The sequence below is a fragment of the Heptranchias perlo genome, chromosome 12, assembly GCF_035084215.1.
Source record: "Heptranchias perlo isolate sHepPer1 chromosome 12, sHepPer1.hap1, whole genome shotgun sequence".
Lineage (NCBI taxonomy): Eukaryota > Metazoa > Chordata > Chondrichthyes > Hexanchiformes > Hexanchidae > Heptranchias > Heptranchias perlo.
This window is the reverse complement of record NC_090336.1, coordinates 20252032-20268324: the sequence shown is the minus strand read 5'-3', so window position 1 is coordinate 20268324 and position 16293 is coordinate 20252032. Positions and strand designations below refer to the sequence as shown.

At 43.4% G+C, this 16293-nt stretch overlaps 1 protein-coding gene and 1 long non-coding RNA gene across 2 annotated transcripts in view; one reads left to right on the top strand and one right to left on the bottom strand.

Annotated features, from left to right (window-relative positions):
- Positions 1–978: 978 nt before the first annotated feature.
- Positions 979–16293, bottom strand: part of LOC137327861 (uncharacterized) — a 68454-nt gene continuing 53139 nt past the window's right edge. Inside the window, exon 4 of the long non-coding RNA XR_010964564.1 lies at positions 979–1245. This is a non-coding gene — a long non-coding RNA (uncharacterized lncRNA). The remainder of the gene's footprint in view (positions 1246–16293) is intronic.
- Positions 15953–16293, top strand: part of ptpn5 (protein tyrosine phosphatase non-receptor type 5) — a 37888-nt gene continuing 37547 nt past the window's right edge. The window contains exon 1 of the mRNA XM_067993729.1: positions 15953–16120. Within this exon, the coding sequence (XP_067849830.1) occupies positions 15953–16120 (168 nt within the window). The remainder of the gene's footprint in view (positions 16121–16293) is intronic.

The window sequence follows — 16293 nt, the reverse complement described above, 5'->3', positions numbered from 1 at the left end:
GTGAGATTGGCACAAGATACAAGAGCCGGTGTTCTGTCAGCTGTCTGTGCCAGTGGTGGCATGAAAGGGGAATGGAAAGACACCAGAGATCAAGAAAGGGGAAATTGGCTTAAAAAATGAGGGTTGCTTCCCCCATGGCTCAGCAGGTATATGTATTTCTTAGTGTGGCCCTGAGCCATACAGAGCAGAAGGGCCCAGGCCCAATTCTCAGCCTGTGCTAGGTTAGTTGTTCTAAACTGGAGCAATGGTGAGTGTACCACAGCTGGGCTAGTGAGAGAAAAATCAGTTAAGGTTCCTGTTCCTGATCACTATCCATGTGACTCTGCTGGGAGGGGTGCATATGTGGACATCAGCTGATAACTCAGTATCAGATGTGATGCTGCTGCAGTTGAATAGCCCACAGACACTATTTAGATGAAAAATACCCACTTAGGCGAGGTGCTGAGGGCACCTGTGAAACTGTACCCCAGCGCGAGTTAGCATCTTCAGAATAGGAGGGGACAAAGTTTTGACTGAAACAGTTTGGAGGTAATTTTGACTTTGGATGGTAGTGTAAAATGGGCGCTATTGATGCAGCTGCCCATTATACATGTTTCCCGATTTTTATTTCCATTTAAGTCCATAACGGGCGGCTGGATCAACATCACCCATTTTGCATTATTGGCCAAAGTCAAAATTACCCCCTTTGTTTTTAAAGTGGTCCTGATGGGAACCTTGCTCTCTATTGGGAAAGGGACGCTAATGGGAATCTGAAGGAACGATGAATGCTGAGGAGAATGTGGGCGTTTTTTTTTGTTCTGTTTTTAAATAAGCGACGCTCTCAGCACTTGCCTTGGATCCTATGTATTAGTATTGCCAGTGTCACTCAATCAGGTATTTTTCCCACACAGTAAATATTAAGATTCAGAAGGGAAAGCTTCATGTAGTTAGGATAGCAATAACAAAAAATGATTTATTATTCACATAATCTTCACATTATTTGTGCTTCTCATCTATAGTTAATCCTATTACAATCCAGTATTAATATGACTGCCTCTGGGTGTGGAGCTCTCTCAGTGAGGTAGCTGCTGCTCTCGTACTGTGAAAAAAGGTTTAATCACAGCTGACATTTTTATTGACTGGATACTCATCCATATCACATGGTCCTGCTATAGAAGGTGATTGGCCTCAGCGTGCTGAAGGTCGCTGCTTTGCTTGGACGTGGGTCAGAGTGTGAGGATGCATTCCAGCTGCTTCAGCTCAAGCCTGTTCAGGACCAAGACATGAATATGGTAAGCACTAATACCAGAGGTCATCTGTACAATATCCCAGAGGTGAATGGATAAAGCATAATACACAAAAAAGAATATAGATCTTAAGCCTTCTATTTATTTCTGTCTCTCCCATTACCTATCTCTCTTTTACACTATTTTCTCCCTCTATATCTCTCTCTTTTTCAATATCTCACTCCCTATCTCCTTTTCTCTACCTGTCTTCCTACTTCTGTTCCCCACTCAATTTCTTTATCTCTCTATATCACTCTGTATCCCTCCATTTCTATCGCGCCCCCTATTTCTCCTCCTTAATATCTATCTCTCTCATTCTGCTTTTCTGATGTCTCTCTCCGCCTCGATCACTTTCTCTCCCTACCTCACTCATTTTCTCTCTCACTCCCTATTTCTCTCTCTCCCTATCTCCATATGCATTTCTATCTCTGTTTCGCTCTCTATAATATCAGAGTATTTTACAGCGAGGCAGGTGTCTGTGAGAAAGGTTTCTAATAACTGCATATGTAATACTGTTGGAAGTTTGTAATATTGGAGGGGGTTACAACAGGAAGTTTGTAAAGTGGAGGGTGTTGCAACCACATCACAGTGGACTTATATAATGTCAGACTATGTTACAGGACAGCCCACAGCTCAGCTCCTGTACATAGGAACATAGGAACAGGAGTAGGCCATTCAGCCCCTCGTGCCTGCTCCGCCATTTGATAAGATCATGGCTGATCTGTGATCTAACTCCATATACCTGCCTTTGGCCCATATCCTTTAATACCTTTGGTTGCCAAAACGCTATCTATCTCACATTTAAATTTAACAATTGAGCTAGTATCAATTGCCGTTTGCGGAAGAGAGTTCCAAACTTCTGCAACCCTTTGTGTGTAGAAATGTTTTCTAATCTCGCTCCTGAAAGGTTTGGCTCTAATTTTTAGTCTGTGCCCCCTACTCCTAAAATCCCCAACTAGCGGAAATAGTTTCTCTCTATCCACCCCATCTGTTCCCCTTAATATCTAATAAACTTCGATCAGATCACCCCTTAATCTTCTAAACTCCAGAGAATACAACCCCAATTTGTGTAATCTCTCCTCGTAACTTAACCCTTGAAGTCCGGGTATCATTCTAGTAAACCTACGCTGCACTCCCTCCAAGGCCAATATGTCCTTCCGAAGGTGCGGTGCCCAGAACTGCTCACAGTACTCCAGGCGCGATCTCACCAGGGTTTTGTATAGCTGCAGCATAACTTCTGCCCCCTTGTACTCTCGTCCTCTAGATATAAAGGCCAGCATTCCATTTGCCTTATTAATTATTTTCTGCACCTGTTCATGACACTTCAATGATCTATGTACCTGAACCCCTTGGTCCCTTTGGACATCCACTGTTTTTAACTTTTTACCATTTAGAAAGTACCCTGTTCTATCCTTTTTTGATCCAAAGTGGATGACCTCACATTTGTCTACATTGAATTCCATTTGCCACAGTTTTGCCCATTCACCTAATCTATCAATATCACTTTGTAATTTTATGTTTTCATCTACACTGCTTACAACACCACCAATCTTTGTGTCATCAGCAAACTTAGATATGAGACTTTCTATGCCTTCATCAAAGTCGTTAATAAATATTGTGAATAATTGAGGCCCCAAGACAGATCCCTGCAGGACTCCACTAGTCACATCCTGCCAATGTGAGTACCTACCCATTATCCCTACTCTCTGTTGCCTTTCGCTCAGCCAACTTCCTAACCAAGTCTGTATTTTTCCCTCAATTCCATGGGCTTCTAACTTAGCTAACAGTCTCTTATGTGGGACCTTATCAAATGCCTTCTGGAAGTCCATATAAATAACATCCATTGACATTCCCCTGTCCACTACTTTAGTCACCTCTTCAAAAAATTCAATCAGGTTTGTCAGGCACGACCTACCTTTCACAAATCCATGCTGGCTCTCACTGATTAACTGAAAATTCTCGAGGTGTTCAGTCACCCTATCCTTAATTATAGACTCCAGCATTTTCCCCACAACAGATGTTAGACTAACTGGTCTATAATTCCCCGGTTTCTCTCTCTCTCCTTTCTTAAAAAGTGGAGTGACATGTGCAATTTTCCAATCTAGAGGGACAGTTCCTGAATCTGTACAATACACATCAGGTAGAGGGAACAATGTACTCCTATTTGATATTGTACAGCTCATGTCTAGCTCAATGTTTGCCTCTGCACAGGTGCAGTATACATCAGGTAATAGGAAATCAGTCACTCCTGTCTGGTAGTATATGACATATGCATCTCAGTGTTAGTTCCTGTACATGTACAATATGCATGAGGTTAAAGAGAAGAAGAATTCCTATCTGGTACTGTATGGCTCGTGTGGCTCAGTGTCTGCTCTTGGACACGCATTGTACTTACTGAAATAAAGGACAGATTGTGTATTGATGTAATAATATAAATTGAAAAAACTGTAGAAGAGATCTGGACAAGCCATACAGATGGTAGACATCATCTGGAATCTTAGACTGTTATCTCCACCATACATAGTGTCTGGTCCCATTTGATATGTGGGTAATAAGAGTGTAATGTGCACAGTGGTGTCAGTTTTGATGCTTTATGCTCTATAATAGGCAAAACTATGGCAGATGGGCTCTATAATAGGCAAAACTATGGCAGATGGAGTTCAATGTGGGGAAGTGTGAGGTCATCCACTTTGGATCTGAACAAGACAAATCAGAATAGTTTCTTAATGGTGAGAGATTAGGAGTTTTGGAGGAGTAAAGGAATTTGGGTGTTCATGTGCACAAATCACCAAAACTAGTGCACAGGTACAAAGTGTAATCAAAAAGTCGAATAGAATGTTGGCCTTTATCTCAAAGGGTTTGAATTCAAAAGTGAGGAAATGATGCTTCAGTTGTACAGAGCCTTGGTCAGACCCTGTCTGGAGTACTACGTTCAGTTTTGGGTACCGAACCTCAGGAAAGAAATACTGGCCTTGGAGGGGGTACAGCGCAGATTTATCAGAATGATACCAGGGCTTAAAGGGTTAAATTATGAGGCTATGTTGCATTTGATTTGTATTCCCTTGACTTTAGAAGGTTAAGGGGTAATCTATTTGGGGTCTTTAAAATGATAAAGTGTTTTGACAGGGTAGAGACAGAGAAATTATTTTCTCTGGTGGGAGAATCCTGAGATTGGGCATAATCTTAATCTTAGAGTGAAATCTGGAAGCACATTTTCACACAAAGGCTAGTGGAAATCTTGAACTTGTTCCCCGAAAAGGCTGTGGACACAGCCGCCCATTTTACACCTGAAAAAACGGGTGGCCAGTTTTGAAAATCATGAGGTGGGTGGGGAGTGGGAGGACCTCAGCCACTCCATTGATGCCCAAGGCCCGCCTAATGCAATATTCAGATGGGCCTGTAAATGGATGAGCACCTCGCCCGCCTGAAACAGGCATCAGGCTGCTTTGCCATGCAAAATAGGGTCTTACGCCAGTTGTAGGTCAACAGCAATTAAATAAATGACCAGATAATCTCTTTTCGTGATGTCGGTTAAGGAACACATGTTGACTAGGACACCAGGAGAGCTCCTCTGCTCGTCTTTGGATCTTTTATGTCTACCCGAGAGGGCAGAAGGGTCTTGGTTTAATGTCTCACCCAACAGTGCTGCACCTCTAACAGTGCAACATTTCCTGACTATTGCACTAAGGTTGGATTACATGCACAGTCCTGAAGTGGAGCTTGAACCCACAGTCTTCGGAGTCAAAAATGAGCGCTACCACTGAGCCAAGGCTGGCACCTCTCACAGAACTTCAGATGAAGCATTTGTCACAAAGAAATAAGCAATGTTATTCCTCAATGAAAAGCAGAATGTAGTATTAGTACAAAATATGTAAGTGCAACTTTACAGAGCTTAGTTCATCCCTGTGATCTGCGGCAACGCAACGCAAACTACTAACACATAAAATGTGCTGTTTTTTTTATAAATAATGCCTTATTTTGAAGGGTATAGTCTGATAAAGGTGATCGGCTGATCAATCTTTACAGCTGGTACACAAAAAGGCACGAGGATGACCAATGGGAGGTGTAGATGAGGATTGTAAATATACATTTTCTGGGTTGGGGACTTTGACATAATTTTAAACCACAATAGACATTAGGTACATTTCACTCATAAATGTTAGGTAAATTTTAATCACACCCTGGTGTAAAACACTTTTAACTTAAGTCATTTTTCTGATCAAAAGCAAGCAGCCTTCTTCTCATAGCCCATCTGGATGGAATTACAGGATGCACTCGTCATATTATGGGGGTTAAATTGGATAACCTTTTAAAGGAGAGGTGCACTGTGGCTGCAAGAGGTGATGGGAGTCGTTTGTGAAGTGATTCAGTGCTCTAATACTTTGAAGAATGGCTGTGCCTGTAAGAGAACGTGTACCAAGGTTCTCTGATGATGCACTAGAGGCCTTGTGCAAGAGGTGGAGAGAAGGAGGGGCATCCTGTATCCACAGGGGGGCAGGAGGCCCTCCAGACACATGTTCAAGAGGCAGTGGGAGGAAGTAGCGGAGGTAATAAATGCCACCAGCATAGCTCCAAGAATATGGATGCAGTGCAGGAAGAAGTTCAATGATTTAACACAAGTTGTCAAGGTAAGTGAGTTCAAACTGTAAGTGGCATATTCTACCAGCTGCACCATTAGCGTTATCCACTGCTCAATGCACTACACTCCCATCACTCACCTACCAACAATCTCTTTCAATCAGTACTCAACTGTTCAAATCATATACTTTATCTCACCCTCACACACTTAGCACTGTTACAAGCCTCACACCCACAATTCTAGTTCACACACATGGTAGCTATTCATCCATGACAGCCACATCACCCAAACACCTTGCAGGACACTCACTGACATACTTCCCTCTTTCTTGCAGGAGAAGGTAGCACATAACAGGAGGCAGCAAGTGACAGTGGCTCCATGGAGCACAAACCTGCTGTCCTTTCTCAGGATAACAGCATTCCTGTTCCCACTCCTGCCACTCGGCCAGTGCCCTTGCAGTTGCCTGTCAGCCAGCCAGCCCACTCCCTGTAGAGTATTGAAACTTTATTCAAGTATGGGAAACCTTCAAAAACACATACAATTGCACCAGCAGCCAGAAGAAATAATCCAGCAACTAACCTGCAACTCCTGCATGATCCCTTTAAATACCGCTGGTGGGGGATCCTTCATGCCTTTTAAGTCACGTTTAGCTGTGCGAGGTCAAGACAGTGTGTTGGATGGCGTGTGGAGTTCCAAAATAGCAGAATTGCCTTCAAATCAGCGTTGCCCACTGATTCGCGGCATAATTTCCTTACTCTGCATGCTGTCGGTGGTCGTAGGGTGTGCGCGGAAACCCCTTTACCAAGATGACAACCTGCGCACTTCCAATCGGAGGTGCACGTGTGGATCTCGGACCCCATTTTTGAGGCTTAGTTGTCTGCGTAGTGCCTAAAAAAACGAGTGCTACACGGCCCAATTTCACCCCATCATCTCTTAACTTTTTAATCATGATATCAACATGTCAAAATATTTTGTCCCCTTTCAAGAGCTACTGTGGCAGTAAACCAGACATTTTATTTGCAAGCCACCATGCTAATTTTCAATGAAGATGCAAACTCCATTTTGACTGTGGTGTTTAAACTTCTATTTAAAATTAAGCAAAACCAAAAGAAGCCATTAACAAAGATTAAGCCAAAGAGCAACTGCACTACATTCAATCTTGTCCAGGGTCTTAACTCTTTGGGTTCTGGAGAGCAGAGATGCATTCACAGATCACTTGAGCTATTAAATTTTTCTTAAAAGGATATGCAAAAGGAAAAGTGAAATATGAAAAGTTAAAATATTATACAGAACTTCAATGAAGCACTTGTCACAAAAAAGTAAGCAATTTGTATTATATGTGTTGTTGTGGATGCTGTAATGGCTTATTATAAATTCACAAAATGCTATTTTACTGCAGTTTGTAACTGTATTTGTACTTTCCCCCTTTTCCCTCTCAAATTTTATCCATATATTTTTTCCTGTTCATAGATTTCTAGCCCATTCTTCCAGGAGTCTGGCAGAGAGGGCAGCCAGCTGACTGCATACACCTGTGTATTTCCGACATTGGTGTTCATACAAGTCCCTGGGTACTTGCGCAAATAGCTGATCAAAAGCAGTTCCTGGTTACTGTAGTGGTTGCGAGGACTCTGGACACTATTCCTTCTGGTCACTGCATTGCTTGTAGGCATTCTGGACACTACTCCTGGTCAGTGCACTGTCTACTGGGACTCTGGACACTGCTGCTTCTAGTCACTGCACTGTACAGGGACTCTGGACACTGCTCCTTCTGGTCAGTGCACTGTTTGCAGGGACTCTGGACACTAGTCCTTGTGGTCAGTGCAGTGCATGCGGGGACTCTGGATGCTGCTCCTTTGGTCACTTTACTGTCTGCAGGGACTCTGGACAATGCTCCTTTGGTCACTTCACTGTCTGCAGGGACTCTGGACACTGCTCCTTTGGTCACCACTGTCTGCAGGGACTCTGAACACTGCTCCTTTGGTCACCACTGTCTGTAGGGACTCTGGACACTACTCCTTCTGGTCAGTGCACTGCTTGCAGGGACTCTGGACACTGATCCTTCTGGACACTGCACTGCCTGCAGGGATCCTGAACACTGCTCCTTCTGGTCAGCGCACTGCCTGCAGGGACCCTGGAATTTGCTTTTAATTATATTTACTTCTTCAGAGGTCTGGACCCTATCAGCGTGTCTCACATACACCGTTGTCTCAACTGGTATGCTTCATCTTTCTCGTCACCCTACACCATGACCCCAGTAAGCCTCAGAAGTGGGAACTAATTTAGTGAGTCCCTGAGTTAAGGGAGTCCCCACCACTGGCTGTATTCCTGATTCATCATTTGCTTTGTATGGGGCGGACAGAAGTTACAAGGCATCCCTGAAACTTCCAGAAATGGTGGAGTCCTGAGGTAACCAGGTCTCCTTTGTTTCCTTGTAGGGTTCTGCCGGTCTCCTGTTGAAGTCACAGCAGGAGAGTGGGGATACAACTCCCATGGTATTTCAGGGCCTTGCCGTCTGAGAACGATTTGAAGTTAGTGTGGCAGAGATACTTGATAAATTAAGGGGCCTTAATACTAACAGATCCATCAGGCAGATGAGCATCTAAGGGACAAACAAGAGATTCTTGTAGTAGAGAATAAAAGAATGGCAGACACACTTAACAAGTATTTCACCTCTACTTACACAGGAGGGTGACTAATATATAAATATTAAATAGGAAATGATATTGAAAGCAGTACTGGGATTTAAAGTTGATAAACCACCAGATGCAGGTGGTCCACAACCCAGAATATTTTTGGAGATTAGTGATGAAACAGCAAAAGTACCAACTATAATTTTCTAAAATTCTTTGGAAAGTTATGGGCCAATCAAGTGCAGTCAACACATATTTATAAAAGGCAGGTCATGGTCAACTAACTTAATTAAATTCTTTGAGGAAGTCTATCGAGGATATAGCCAAAGGGAATGCAGTGGGTATGATATAATTGGATATAAGAGGCCCCAAAAATGTAAGTTTTAAATTATTTTTGTGGAGCCACAAGGAGCAGGAGTATTCCTCCAGGCCCCACAAAAATAATATAGTCTCCCCCCTCTCTCCAGTACTTACTTTGCTATCGGGCAGCATTCAGGTTGCCCAATATTGCACTGGCCCAAATTCGGTAAGCTGCAGTGGAACACCTGTTTGGCGCCCACAGTTCACTGGTTCTATTTAATTGAGGCCTGACCCACAACATAGCTCTGGCTTCTTCGCTCCTGGCTCAGGTGGCCAGCCGGTGCGTTCTGCTCGGCCACCCAAAAGATAAAATCTCGTCCCTGTGTCGTTTGCTGGAGCTGTTCAAACTTGTTGAAGAGTTTGAGTTGACACGATTTATGTTCTTATGTAGTACACACAAAATTACACCTTCAGGGCACTTTTGTAAATGAGAAATAGAAACAGCGAGAAAAAATAGAGCAGGTCAGAAATCCAACAAAACATTTTGTAAGAAAAACAACTGCCACTGTCCCTGGCAACTACAACAAATTGCATTTATATAGCGCCTTTAACATAGTAAAAGTATCCCAAAGTGCTTCACAGGAGTGTTAGCAGACAAAATTTGACACCGAGCCACATAATTAGGACAGGTGACCAAAAGCTTGGCCAAAAAGGTAGGTTTGAAGGAGCGACATAAAGGAGGACAGAGAGGTGGAGAGGAGGAGAAGTTTAGGGAGGGAATTCCAGTGCTTAGGATCTCGATAGCTGGAGGTACGGCTGCCAATGGTGGAGCGATGAAAACCGAGGATGCTCAAGAGGCCAGAATTGGAAGAAAGCAGAGATCTCAGAGGTTTGTAGGGTGGAAGGAGGTTACAGAGATAGGGAGGGGCAAAACCATGGAGGGATTTGATCACTAGGATGAGAATTTTAAAATCAAGACTTTGCCAGACTGGGAGCCAATGTAGGTTCAGCGAGCACAGGGGTGATGGGTGAACAGATTGGGGAACCTTGGGTCTTCTACATCACAAGCTACAAAACAGAATCTCTGTCAAAGTCTTGTTGGGCATTAAGACCCAGAAATTCAGGCACTCCCATTTTTGGGTACATTTCCTGTGTCTGAATGGTGAGTACTCAGGCTCCTCAGATAGTGGGGCTCTGGTCTCATTATAATGGAGCCGGCATGGCACCAGAGCCCGCTGGCGAAGAGTAGTGAAAAACAAGGCTGCTGCTAATTCCGCAGCAGCCCTCAGGTAAGTAGATCTGGAAGTCTGGGTCGGGCCGGGGATTGGGCCCAGAATCAGGGTTGGGTGAGGATTCGGGCCATGGATTGGAGTCGGGTATGGTGAGGGAGATGGGAGGCAGGTCTGGGAGATCAGTGGTTGGGGTTGGTAGATTGGGGGTCGGGAACAGGAGATAGAGGGCCGGAAAGGTGGGGGTCAGGGTCACCGGCGTTTAATTCTTTTAATGTGGGGTCAGGATAAACACCCCTGCTCCTCCCAGCTCCACAGTCAGGTAAGTTATTTACCTTCTTGGTTGGGCCTAACAGGCGATCCCTAGACTTGGTGTCCCTGAGTGCAGCTGTCTGCCTCAGGGCAAACCAATTTTGGAGAGGAGGCCTCAAACCGGCATAAGGCCCCTTATTTGCATATGCAAAGGACCTAACACTAGCCAGGCATCGGTAAAGGACTTTGTCCTTTCCCAATATGGCATGCAGAGCACCTCCGACCGGAAATATGCACACGCTTCCTGCCTGCCAATTTGGGCCCTTAGCAGTCCGAGTAGCACCCGAAAAATGGGCACTTCATGGGCCAATTTCTAGGCCTGAAGTATGATAATTGTATACTGAATATAAAAAAAATCTTATTTATTAACTTTCCTCTTGCTGAAATTACTATGTGGGACATTGAATAAAAAAGCTGGAACTGACGATGAGTCTTTATAAGATATTGATTAAGTTGCAGTTGAAGTACTGTGCACAATTTTGGGTATTGTGTTATAGAAAGGATATAGGAACTATGGAAAAAGTGAAATGTAGAATCACAAGGATCACACTAAATATTCAAAGAAATAGTCACGATGAGGGACTTAAAATCGGGCTAAATTCAGTGGAGCAGAGAGGTTAAGTGGGGATCTAACACAAGTGTTCAAAATTATGAAAGGATTTGAGGGAGTAAGTCGCAAAAGATTATCTCCACTAATCAGTGAATCAGTAATGAGGGGGGCATAATCTCATGATTACTTCTAAAAGCACAAAGGGGAAGGTTAGAAGGAATTATTGCACACATGGAATTATTAGAATAACACAATGTTTAAGAGGGAATTAGATAAACACTTATTAAAGTGTATGGAGAAAGAGCAGTGAAATGGGCAGCAGCACATGTTGATGGGCCAAATGGTTGTCTTCTTTACCAAAATGTGTATTATTCTATGATTTCCCAGGGTCCAGAAGGAATAGGAAGGAAATTTGTGGGGCATTGGCTGTCATCATGGAGGAATCTCTGCACTGCCTAGGTTCTGCAGGACTGGAAGCAAGCAATTGTAGTAGCTGTATTAAAAAAAATCTGACCCAGCAACTAGCCATTCATCAATAAAATACTAGAAGCAATTTTAAAGAGTAGGCAGGAGGAGTATCTGTATAGCAATAGCCAGCACAGATTAAAAAACCTGACAAACCGCAACATCTTTGAGGATGATATAAATAAAACACATTGGGGTAGATTTTTGTCTTCACCACCAGAACTTCCTGTTCTTCCTGTTGTAAAACACACCCGATTTTCATTCCATTGAAATTAATGGAATGAAAATCAGGCGGGTTCTATAACGGGCAGGCAATCCACTCCGCCAGATTACCGCCCAGATGGTGTAACCAAAAATCTACCCCATGGTAAAATTCCGACACAGTGGGTAGATTTTGTTTTTACTACCTGTGTGTTAAACATCGCCTGGGCAAATTGCAGAAAGGAAAATCTAATTGGGAGGCTTGCATGAAATTGATGGAGAGAAACCCAACGCGTTCTGTGATGGGCGTGCGATCCTCTTCACCAGATTTTCTCTTCTGTGCTTTGCCCAGATGATGCTTGACATCCAGGCAGTAAAGACAAAAATATATCCCAGTGCACTTGGACTTTCACAAAGAATTTAACAAAGTTCTATATGAAAGACTTCTAATTAAACTGAACTGGATAAGAACAAAGGTTAAAACAAAGAAAACAGAGTACCCATAAGAGGTTAGTCTGGGGGCAGTTGTTGAGTGGTGTTTACAGGCCAGTGCTGGAACCCCTGTTGTTTCTAATGTACATAAGTGACTTGAATACCAAAACCAATTGTAAGCTTGTTAAATTTTCTAAAATAGGGAAGATAATGGAGACAGAGGATGCAAAAGTCGTGGGATTGGTTACTCAGTTGGGCAGACAGATGGCAAGTGAAATTTAGCACTGAGAAATGTAAAATAAACACATGTTGGTTGAAAGAAATCACTAATGTACAATTAATTAAATTGAATTAGAAAGGGACCTGGATAATAGACTCATCACTTTCAGTGTCTAGATAATGTGAAGTAATTAAAAACTAATAGTATATTGGGATACAGAGCCAAAACATCAGAGTACAAGTCTACAGCTGTTATGTTGAGTCTTTACAATGCACTGGTCAGACCCATTTGTTGTATTGTGTTCAGGTGTGGTCACAATCCCACAAAAAGGACAGACAGAAAGGGTGCAAAGAAGAGAAGCAAGAATGATAGCAAGAGTAAATGGTATGTTATATAAGAAAAGGTTAAAGAAGCTCAAGCTCTACAGCCTAGAGAAAGTGGTAAAGGGGGGGGACCTCATCAAAGTATAGAAAGTACTATAGGGTGCAGATAAACCCGAATCACTTTGAAGTAAGTCAGGCTTGTAGGATATAAACTTAGATTAGTGTAAATTTAAAACATGAGTGATAAATGTTTGAAAGAATATTTCCCGTTCTATAGTCGTGACAAAAAGGGAAGGAAGTCCAAAATACAGTAGGATGCTAGGCTGGATGAACTAGCTTATGAGCCAAACAAGCCTTTTTCATAAAATCATAGAAAATTTACAGCACAGAAGCAGGCCATTCAGCCCATCATGTCCGCGCCGGCCAAAAATGAGCCACCCAGCCTAATCCCACTTTCCAGCACTTAGTCCATAGCTTGTAAGTCACGGCACTTCAGGTGCACATCCAGATACTTTTTAAATGAGTTGAGGGTTTCTGCCTCTACCACCCTTTCAGGCAGTGAGTTCCAGACCGCCACCACTCTCTAGGTGAAAAAGATTTTCCTCAGCACCCCTCTAATCTTTCTACCAATCACTTTAAATCTATGCCCCCTGGTTATTGACCTCTCTGTTAAGGGAAATAGGTACTTCCCATCCACTCTATCTAGGCCCCTCATAATTTTGCACACCTCAATTAAATCATCTCTCAGCCTCCTCTGTTCCAAAGAGAACAAGCCCAGCCTATCCAATCTTTCCTCATAGCTAAAATTCTCCAGTCCTGGCAACAGCCTCGTAAATCTCCTCTGTACCATCTCTAGTGCAATTACAGCCTTCCTGTAATGTGGTGACCAGAACTGTAAACAGTATTCAAGCTGTGGCCTAACCAGTGTTTCATACAGTTCCAGCATAACCTCCCTGCTCTTATATTCTATGCCTCGGCTAATGAAGGAAAGTATTCCATATACCTTCTTAACCACCTTATCTACCTGTCCTGCTACCTTCAGGGATCTGTGGACATGCACTCCAAAGTCCCTCACTTCCTTTACACCTTTCAGTATCCTCCCATTTATTGCGTATTCCCTTGCTTTGTTTGCCATCCCCAAATGCATTACCTCACTCTACTCCGGATTGATTTCCATTTGCCACTTTTCTGCTCACCTGACCAGTCCATTGATAGCTTCCTGCAATCTACAGTTTTTGTCCTTACTATCAACCACATAGCCAATTTTTGTATCATCTGCAAACTTCTTAATTAAGGGACCTAGTACTGAGCCCTGCGGAACCCCACTGGAAACAGCCTTCCAGTCACAAAAACACCCGTCAACCATCACCCTTTACTTCCTGCCACTGAGCCAATTTTGGATCCAACTTACCACTCTCCCTTGGATCCCATGGGCTTGTACTTTTTTGACCAGTCTGCAATGTTGGACCTTGTCAAAAGCCCTGCTAAAATCCATGTAGACTACCATCAAATGCACTACCCTTTTCGACCCTCCTTGTTAACTCCTCAAAAAATTCAATCAAGTTAGTCAGACACGATCGTCCCTTAACAAATCCATGCTGACTGTCCTTGATTACACTGTGCCTTTCCAAGTGACGGTTTATCCTGCCCCTCAGAATTGATTCCAATAATTTGCCCACTACCAAGGTTAGATTGACTGGCCTGTAATTGCTTGGTCTATCCCTCGGTCCCTTTTTAAACAATGGTACAATGTTAGCAGTCCTCCAATCCTCCAGCACCACGCCTGTATCCAGTGAGGATTGGAAAATGATGGGTCAGTATGGTTCTATCGGTTTCCCCCTCTCTTTGGGTCTTTATTGTTTGTCTCTCTCTGGGTGTCTCTCACCAGGTTTCTATTTTTCTGTGTCTATAGTTCTGTCTCTCTCTGTCCTTATTGTCTGTTTCTTTCTGGTTTCTCGTTCTGTCTCATTCTGTCTGTCACTCTTTGGACTCCATGGTTTTCTTTCTCTGAAGTTCTCTCTCTGAAGCCTCAAAATTCCTGCTGATAAAAGTGATTATGCTGCTGGGTTTTGTCCGTGCGGGGGTCAGAGAATTGAGAGTTCCTCAGCTCACTGGCTTTCTGACCTCTCGGCATCGCACTTCAAATACCGTTTTGGTTGCCTGCTGGTGGTTCACTCTGTCACAAAGAATGTTGCAATATATTGTATGTGATGGTTTTGTGGTTCTGTATACCATGAGTGAGTGAGTAAGTAGGAGGAAAAACATGACAAGAACAGGTTAGTAGTAGCCCTGAGCTGAGAGGAAGCCTCTAACTTCACCCTTCCCATACTCCCTCAATGTTATCATGGCCAAACATATCAATCATGGCCTCCTGAAAAGGAGTTAAAGGCTTGATATTTCTGGGCCTTTCTGCAGTTTGGGTCCACTCCCTTTTATTTTGTACCTGTAAGCAGAGAAGTAATTTTGAAATGGTTGTTGGTGACAGCATTCACCATATCATCTATCTGCTGTCAGGCTTGCCGTACCAGTCTTTTCTGTGGAGAGTGCCCTCCTTTCTTTCACTTTGTCCAGCATGAGCTCAGTCAGTGTCAGTGTGTGAGCCAGAAGCCACCATTTGCTGCTCAAACCTTCCTTTAAGTTGCAAGTGAGAATGCAGCCATTTAAATGACTGTTGGAGCCCTTTAAAATACTGCTAACTCTGAGTCCTCGTCTGAATGCTTCTTCAAGCTGCTGTGTAGGCAGGAGCTTGCACAGAATAAGCTATATGTACAAATCTTAAATATCATGAGTAAATGGCCATGCGATTGCAGTCACTGGAAGTACTCATATCACTCGGTATACTCTCAATTTTCACAGTTAGCAATGTCCATGCTTATGATTATGTTCCCCTCTCTCGGTCTAGATTTCTATGATTCTCTCTCTCTTTCCCTTCCCCTTTCATATAGTTATGTTTCTCTGCCCCTCTCTCTGCATATGTATGATTCTCTCTCTATATCTATACAGTGCTGTCTTTCCCTGGGTCTATCTATTAACAACTGTCTCTGCTTCTCTCTCTCTACGGGTCTCTGTTTTTCTCGCTCTCTCTCTCGTCTCTTTCTCTGCAATCTCCGTCATTTCTGTCTATCATTGGCTGCCTGCCTTTACCTTGGTGTAAAATTTTCCATTACTCCTCAACTGCGTACAGTGATTCGTCCTCCCACTCATGTGTGGGTTCGTTTTTTTCTCCAAAGGAAGCAGCAGCAGCAGCACACAATGAATAAACCATGACAGTTGAACACAGCCCTGCATCTGCCACTTGGGATTGAGCCATCACTAACAGTCGTAAAGAACAAGCCATCACATCGAGTGTGGGGAGCAGCTGGACACACTGGATGAATCCTGATTAACTCTCATCTTCACCCTGCTCTTGTTTGCAGGTCATTTTGAGGCACTAGTAGAAGAGAGCAATGATGGGGGCACTGACACAATGCAGCCCCCAGGAAGAAGAGGTGGGCAACCCAGAAAAATCCCAGGGTGCCTTGCAGCTTAGCCAGGGGAATCGATGGGGCTGGATGAGGAGAGTCTGCCTGAGAGCGAGCTACAGTGTTCTCTTCTGTGTCCTGTCCCAGATCCTGGTAAGTCTTTGGGCAGGGATACAACTCATAGATTGTTCTGTCACAACACATGATGCCAGTCAAAGTGGTACTGCTGCATGTTGTTTGGCCTAAATTGCACAATATCAATAACATACTCATTATATGGTGTACTATCCAAAAGGGAGGATATAAATATAGTTCAAAGGGTTGAT